The following is an 8,740-nucleotide window of genomic DNA, read 5'->3' on the forward strand; positions in this document are numbered from 1 at the left end:
TTATTGGAACATAGCATAATATCTTAGTAGGGGCTCTTTAGCATTTCAAGCCTCTTTATGCTTGTAACCCGATAATCCACACTGCAAACACTCTTCTAAGTTTTCATTTTCATTATGATGCAATACACAATCATTCGAACACACATGAATCTTCTGGTACTCTAAGTCAAAAGGACACATGAGCTTTTGACCTAATATGTCAATTTTGGAAGTTCAATTCTATTAGAAAGCATCTCTCCTACGCTTTTAATAACATTGTGAAACTAGAGACACTTCAATTGAACTTTGACTTAATGTTGTAAATTGTCAACACAAATGTTAGTTTGGTGAATTTTGTACATCTAGGGTACAAAGGCTTTTAAAAAGCCTCTGTCCACAAGTCAAAACACGAGGACATTTTCTTAACTCTTTCTCGACCGCCTCCATCATCTCATCAAACGATCTACATCCTCATTGACATTCTCTTCATCTATCTCATACCCATTATTATTCTCCCCCGTATGAGCAAAGCCTTCTTCATCGTGCACTATCTGTGGACCAATTTTTTCTTCGTAAACTACATCTTCACTATCCAAACCCATACATGATATTGAGATCTAAACCCACGTTAAAGTACGTGCTCCCTAAGGATGTCAACACTATTTACCTTTGATACATTGCCACACTTGACACATGGGCAAAAAAAACTAACCCCTCTTTCTAACTTGATGTTCAGCGACAATACTACAAAATTCTAATACTCCATCAACAAATTATGACGATTCAATGCTACTATACATACAAGAACGGTCTTTTGTCCTCCTAAGTGAGATTAATTAAAAACAAAATAAATACGCATAAATCAAAATATATAATTAACCTTAATTAACCAACTAAGTAATAATAATACAACATTTATTTAACCACTATTAACCTTCACATTCTTTAAATTATTCAAATTATGTATATTCTAATAAAAAATTACATGTACACAAAAAACCATTTTTTTAACAAAATACACATAAACAAAATAATTAACAAACTAGTAACATAAATTTAAAAAAGTATAAAACTCAAAAATAACTACTACATACATAAGTAAAATCACATGCAAATATAAATAATGATACAACTTTCATTCAAAATTAGTAGTTACAAACACATAAAAATATCAAAACTAAAACTTGATAAATGAATAGAAATTACTTTGGTATTTAGATGATAATGTTGTGCTTTATAATGGAGTTATGTTACCTAAAATGGAAAAATAAGAACACAATTAGTACACTATTATTTAAAAAAAAATCCTTAAATACCATCAATGCCGTTTTAGAACAGAAAAATGAAAAAATTTAAATGGGAAATTACCTTAAAGTAGTAGCTTGAAGAAGTTTCGTGGGTAGAAAACCTTTAAGCTTGAAAACATTTCATGGGTTGAAGGTTGAAAACGAACAAGAAGGAAGAAGAATTTCGTGGTTAATTTGTAGAATGAAACTTGAATTTCGAAGAAGAAGAAATCGGGTGAACTTGAAGAAGAAATTTTGTGGGTTTAAATGAAACTTGAAGAATGAAACAGTAAGAATTTCTGGGGGTGAAGAAAAATGTTTGAAAGAAGAATGGAAAATTTCGTGGGTTGTTCGCTATTGTATAGGGTCAGAATTTTGAAAGGAAAAAAAAAAGTATGTGCTGCAATTTTCTAGAACCGCAGCATATACCCTATATTTTTTTTCCTCTTTTTTATTCAATTACTTTTATGTTGCGTAATTAAATAATCGTAGCATATGTTGCATGGTAGATAGCTTTTTTCCCACTAGCGTATATGGGATAGAATGTTTGTTTGTTAAGAAGATTTACAAATAAAAGATGGATGTAGCAGAGATAAAAATGGTGAGATGGATGTGCAGTAAAATCAATGATGGATAGAATCCAGAATCAAGTGTTCAGTGAGATTCTAGGTGTTATCCCCTTATTCGCTAAGATGCGTGAAAATAGATTAAGATGATTTGAGCCTTTATAAAAGGTTTTTCACATTCGTTAAACTAAACCTTTATCAAAAAATATTTATAAAACACCCTAGACACTACACAAGTATAGTGGGAGTAGGGGATCGAACCACGAGGACAAGGAAAGCTAAACTTAAGCACTTAATATAGAAGGGTTTATGAGAATTGGGTGTATAAAAGCTAAAACTAATGACGAAAATAATAAAGTAAGACAAAAAACAATGTAAATTAAAGAAAGACAAACGAGGATACATTAGGTCCACCCTAGAAAAGCCAGTTTTCACAAAAGATGAACTACGTCAAGGGAGATCATATAATGAATAATCTATAGCGAGAGGAAGTTGGTGATCCCACAAACCACATGAATGACCTATAATCGCCCTGTGTCTCCTAAGGAGTGGCAGGATAAGATTTGTATTGAGTGTCAACTAACAAGCATCATGAACCTCACCCTAATCCTATAACATGAAGAACAAGACCATTCTTAGGGTTTCACTAATCAAACCTATAGACAGTGTTAGAGATGGAAACGACAACAAGAGGGGGGGGTGAATTGTTGTTTTAATAAGTTTAAGCGTTTTTGCCCTATTTTTGCGGAATTAGATTGAACAATTAAAATTTAAACTTAATGCGAAAAAGTAAAAGAGACAACACAATTTTACGTGGAAACCTTCTAGGCGTAAAAGAAGGAAAAACCACGACCCCTCGGGATTTCAAAACTCTCCAATATGTTTTAGGCAATTCGTTACAATTACATAAAACAACTTGCTTCACTCGAAGCTTCTCTAACTAGGCCAACTTCTCTTTCTCTTGCTTCACTTGAAGCTTCTCTCTTAGCTTTACTCAAAGCTATTCTCTTCTCTAGCTTCACTCGAAGCTTTCTAATTCTCCCCTACACTTACCTAAGTCTAGTTACAACAATTCTCTCAAAACCCTTTACAAGGATAAATTCTCTAAAGATAAAATTAAAGAGTTGCACAAGAAAATATTATAAATTAATTGGCAATTTTTGAACAAAATATTTCTTGTTAATTTTATCAATCTCTCGTATGAATTTTTATGGCTCATACGCATGCAATTTGAGAAATAAACAAGTCACCTATTTATAGTGTTTATTTAGCTAGTAATAAGGAAATGACTACCCACTATTTCCTTATCCCTAAAATTAAGGAGAATAATATTGAACTTGAATTACAAGAGTAAAACTCACGGTTAAACACCTGTACTTATTCCCATAACAAAGGAGAAATAAATGGAAGCTTGATGCTCAAACAAAAAGCTACGGTTCCCCTTTTTCTAATAATAATAGGTAAGTTAGTTTTTCATTAATTAGATCCAAAATATAAGTCTTTTAAAAAGGAGAAAATAAGGAGAGAAATATTCCACACTTTGAAAATCACACGATTATTTTTAAGGTGGTTATAAAATATTTTGCCAATTAACTTAATTATTAAATAATGCAACAAATTAATTTTAACTAATACTTATTCAGACTCTAGTCTAGGAACAATGTATTGTTTCCATTTTCCAGTAACGTCAGATCGTCAAACTTGGGAACAGTAGACCTCCTGTCTACATTTGACATCCTAAGCGATATACCTTATTTAACTTACTTAAATAATTAATATTAAAATAATAAAAATACAAAAAATATAATAAAATAATTGTAATAATAATAAAACAAATTAATATTAAATAATAAGAAAATAATAATAATAATAATAATAATAATAATAATAATAATAATAATAATAATAATAATAATAATAATAATAATAACAACAAAAATTAATTATAATAATAATAATAATAATAATAATAATAATAATAATAATAATAAATACAAATAATATTAATAATAATAATAATATTATTATAATAATATTAATAATAATATTAATAATAATAATTTACTAAGACGTATGATAATTTAAATAATAATGTAAAAAAAAAACAGAAAAAAAATCGCACAAAAACCGCGAGCAGACCACGGTGCAGTCGTACAAATCGTGCGAGTGAACCGTGGTTCAGTCGCACAAAACGTGCGACTGGACCACGGTCCACTTGCACGTTTTGTGCGACTCAACCACGGTTCACTCACCCAGTTTTGTGCGACTCAACCACGGTTCACTCACCTAGTTTTTGCGACTTCCTTTTTTTTAAAAAAAAATACACCGATTCAAATCGATTAAAGTACGTACAGGATCCGATTCATTGTCGCTTTCGTTAGCCATAGTAAATCGATTCCAACTAACAGCTTGTTTAAAATCGAAGAACGTCTTTAGAGTGTATTTAGAGAGATAGTACCGTGTTTGAATTCGTATATCATACAAGGGCGCGTCTGAAAATTCAATATATATAAGGTCGCGATAAAAATGTTCGAGATTACGTTTAAACTTTAAATTTAATGTTTTTAAAGTGATAATAGTATTATTAAGTGCGATTTACATTTGTTAAACAAGTTTTAAATTCAGGGGGCAAATTCGTAATTTCATTAGGGGTGGCGATAAAATAAAAAATATGACGATATATAACAATGCCCAATAATTATTCCATCAACGTGATGTACAACTCTGAATGGTCTTCCGAATGGCTTTTTATTCAAAAATATGATATATCATTAAAATACTAACAAACAAAATAATTGCACAAAATACAGTCAAGTAGAGTACAGTTATTTCAAAAAAAATTAAAAAAATTAAAAAATATACCCTACATCCTTCTCATTTTTAGACTACTTTACATTTAAAGCCTTTTTTCTTTCGACAATGATCTCATTTTCATATTTCATCAACAAATTTATACTTCTCGTCTCAACCAGTCATTTCTATCTTTCAATTGAATTTTCATAATCTTCAACCTAATTTTTCCTTCCATTCTTTTTACAAAAAGTTCAAAATGAGAGGAATATATCAGGAGCCATTGATTCTTAGATGGTTATTTTCATACCTTCCCTTCCTTATATTTTGGTCTAATCTCAATTCCTTCAACAAGCAAGCCACCTTTCCAATTCCCAGCCTTCACCTCCAATACTGAAAACTCCACTTCTCCATCTTCATCTTCACCAGTCGAAAACTCTCCAATTTTTATCTCCTGCCACTCGTCTAATCGGTCTTTTGGAAGCTTAGTCTCGTCTTCTCTCTCACCTTGTCGCAATCTTGTTACAGGTGCCAAGAACTGGTTGAAAATACCTATCCTCGGTATGAGTTGGTACCTATCCCGAGACACCAAATAGACATCCCGCGTTTCCACTTTCCCAGCAGCAGTTTGAACTACAACCTCCACCGGGGTGTAAAACCCAAAGGCTTCAGGTTTCATCTTGAAAACAAGATAAGCAGCATATTCCGTGTTTGTCGATAGTAGAGAGGTTTTCATTTTCCCTTTTATTTCAAGCCAGCAAACAGTAACAAGCTCTGCAACTTCAGAAAACCTGTTCATTTTTACATACAACAAAATTAACATAATCCCGTTTGAGAGAAAAACTTTGCAAATATTTATAGAAAATAAAAATATAAAAAGTTCAACTTTAACCTTGACTTGGACTCAGGATTCCATGCCCAATATCTTGGTGTATCACTCCATGTAATGGCGAGATTTCTTGCAGAAATCATAAAACACTTCTTCCCAGTTGATTTATCCAACGAAAAACTCTGATCAATAACAAGTAGTATAAAGGAACATCAGAAGATGCATCAATTTAAAATTTTACAGTTCTATACTGCTATGCCAACAATAGATACCTTATGTCTGAAATAATCATAATCGAAAACATGTCATGACCCAATTCTAAAGTCTTTAAGAAACTCCCCCAAACTAATCAAACATTGATTCATCACTACAACTTACCTTACACAGCCCAACATATTTTGAGAGAAATTAAGATTATCCAGAGAAATAATGTAGTCTTCTTTTAAGGATATGGGTTGCTGTTTTGTGTACAATGATGAAGATAGAAATATTGCATTTTAAACAGATATGACGAATTCTACAAAAAGTGCTAGAACCTCAAAAACATCTACAAAACAGAGCAGCCAATATATGTATCTAATCTACACAGTTTGGTCACCGACCCACAAAAGTAAAAAAAAAAAAAAAAAAAAAAACATGGTGTATTATAATCCACACTTAATTCTTGTATTGTTATTAATACACTACAACGATTTAAAATATAGGAAAGAGAAAGAAAAAGAAAAAGTTGCATCCTTGTTTGTATGAAAACTTTCTTTTTCCAAAGAGCTTTTTGAAACAAGTACAAAGTTAAAGAAGATCTAGCTAGCATATCTAATAGTTTTACATTGAGCAGAAAAGTAAACTCCACAACAGTTTCAAAAAGGTGAGTCAAAATCAAAAACCTGATCAACTTACCACTAACAAAAGTCATTTTCCCACTAATATCCCGCATAATAAAAACTCTAAAATCCACCCTTTCATTTCTCTTTGGCGCCATACTAACACATTAAATTAAACTTAAATTTCAAATAATTGAAGTTACACTCCATATATAGTTCCATTACTTACAATTTTTCACTACTGTACCAATGTTCCTATCATCCCAACGCCATTGAATAGCTCTCGGCAAGTTTAGTATTTCGATGTCAGCATAGCATGATTGGTGACTACAAAGAGGATTTTTAGTATTCAAGCTAATGAATTATTAATCTTTCATCTCTATGAAATTGCACTATTTGGTAGAAGAAATCTCACAAAATTGGCTCAATTCAAGGAAACAAACTATAAGTGATAAAGGGAGTACTTACTGAGTGTTGAATTATTTCTCATTGTATACATCGAAATATACGCTTATAACTTGGAGAGATAATGAATAATTAAACATGGAAAAATTCTAATATACCGGTGAATGGTGACTTTTTGAGAAGACAGGTAGGTACATTTTTTCCTGGCTATTCACCTAAAAAATCAGTGGAAATGTGGAATCCAACCAAGTTCAATTTTTCAGTATTTTATCCTATAATAATAAACCATCAAAAACATAAATATACAAATAAGAATCACATAGTAAATCTAATCAGGAATGAACAACTATAACATTTATATATAACCAAAAAAAATGTAAGTACAGCTTTAATACAATAGATCGCGATTAAAAATTCATCATATAAATGATTATAATAATCAAAATTTTGAGGAACGTAATTGAATATCAATTGATGAATTAAGGAAAAAACGAAATATAATTACCATAGCACCGTCATCGATTAGGAGTGGAAAATCAGCAAGACGCATAAAAAGTTGCTTTTTAGAGAGAGAATTGAAGAGAGATTGAGCAGTAACGGCTTTCTCAAGAAAAAGATGGCAATCAGAGGGCAGAAAACGGTCCCAAACAGAATCAGAATCAGCAGCAGACTTGAAGATAGCAGAGATGGAAGCAAAACGACAGGCATCACGAGGAGTAGTGAAGGAAAAAACAGATGCGATACATCCTTCAGGTAAGAGATTAAAATCGATGCCGTAGAAGATGTTATGTTGTGTATGTGAATCGTCTTCTTCCCGTATTCCTGCCATTTTCAATCCTCGTTGTTCTTCCATCAACAAATTATTATTATTATTAAGAAAAGGAAACGAAAAATATTAAACTCAAAAGAAGAAAATTTTGAATTTGTGTTTATGAATTGGGATGATAGAGATGAGAGGGATTATTGTTGGAACTCGGTGGGATGTTTTTATAGGCGGTGATCACTGAAGAGGTTGGCAAAGCTTAGGGATTAAGTTTGTGAGTTGCGATTTTAAATAAGGGGATAAAAAGGGGATCTGATTCAAAGGTTGGGAAAAGAGGGATTAGATTCACATTTTTGTATTTCTCTTTTATCCTTCATGTTTTATTAATTAAATATTATTATTATTATAATCAATCAAACTTTACTTCTCCCCAAATACTATATGTTCAAGTGTTTGCCAAAAGGTTGATTTTCAAAGGTTGATTTTCAACCTATGCTCTCTCATTTTTTAGTTTAAAAAATTATAGCAATAAAATTTTTTTGAAAATTTCACATGGTAGCATCGAACTTTCATGAAACGCCAGTGGTAGTATGTTTGTAAGATTTTTTCACATATTAGCATTCAGTTTATGCCTTATCCAACTGTCGTAGTATTTTTCGTTAAATTCTTGTCAATTTCTGTTTAATTCACCATTTTGACTGTTCTACCCTTATTAAGCGTTGGTTCTTGTCTTTATAATTTGCTCTATATATTTGAGAGCGTTAATAAATTAAATGATAAATGTTTAAATGGTGAATTAAACATTTGAGAGCATAAAAATGGTTTAAGACAAATTATAAGGACAACAACTAACACTTAATAAAGATAGAAACGTCAAAATGGTGAATTAAACAGAAATTGACAAGAATTTCATGGAAAATGCTACGATAGTAAGATACGGCATAAACTTGTTGCTACCATTGATCGGGACTTTACGTCCTTCAATAGTAATACCCCAAGTGCATGGCGTAGCATAGTACGTCAGCAAGTACAAGTCGAATCGACAGGGACTGGGGTGTATATCAAAGGATTCTCGATCGATTAGTTGGTTCAACAACGTATATATAAATGTTTGTTGGAGTAGTTAACTAAAATAAGCAAATAAAGACTAAAGCTAAAACAAAGCAGGGAACAAGTAAAGATGCTAATCAACCAAGAACATAAGATTAAAGGCAATACAAACACATGAAAAGATAATATGATGATGAAGAGGCAAAAGCTAGACTTTCTCACAAAAATAGTATTTACTAATCTTCAACCTA

The 8,740-nt window shown here is 31.4% G+C and overlaps 1 protein-coding gene across 1 annotated transcript; it reads right to left on the reverse strand.

The window, feature by feature from the left end:
- Positions 1–4,548: 4,548 nt before the first annotated feature.
- On the reverse strand, positions 4,549–7,784 carry LOC130825075 (putative F-box protein PP2-B12). The gene is made up of 3 exons (XM_057690110.1): positions 7,182–7,784; positions 5,514–5,632; positions 4,549–5,412 (listed from the first exon to the last, which is right to left on the reverse strand). The coding sequence occupies exons 1-3, from the start codon at positions 7,527–7,529 to the stop codon at positions 4,926–4,928; spliced, it is 954 nt and encodes a 317-aa protein (XP_057546093.1). The 5' UTR covers positions 7,530–7,784; the 3' UTR covers positions 4,549–4,925.
- Between the last annotated feature and the right edge of the window lie 956 nt (positions 7,785–8,740).

The sequence above is a fragment of the Amaranthus tricolor genome, chromosome 10 (genome assembly GCF_026212465.1).
Source record: "Amaranthus tricolor cultivar Red isolate AtriRed21 chromosome 10, ASM2621246v1, whole genome shotgun sequence".
In the NCBI taxonomy this organism is placed as follows: Eukaryota; Viridiplantae; Streptophyta; class Magnoliopsida; order Caryophyllales; family Amaranthaceae; genus Amaranthus; species Amaranthus tricolor.

What these genes read in the sequence shown, in the direction of transcription:
- LOC130825075 (XM_057690110.1), bottom strand. Translation starts at nt 7,529, where the DNA reads ATGGAAGAACAACGAGGATTGAAAATGGCAGGAATACGGGAAGAAGAC. An exon ending in TAATCGATGACGGTGCTATG is followed by an intron (nt 5,633 to 7,181) that starts GTAATTATATTT and finishes GTTATTGATCAG; the next exon opens with AGTTTTTCGTTGGATAAATC. An exon ending in AATCCTGAGTCCAAGTCAAG is followed by an intron (nt 5,413 to 5,513) that starts GTTAAAGTTGAA and finishes AAAAATGAACAG; the next exon opens with GTTTTCTGAAGTTGCAGAGC.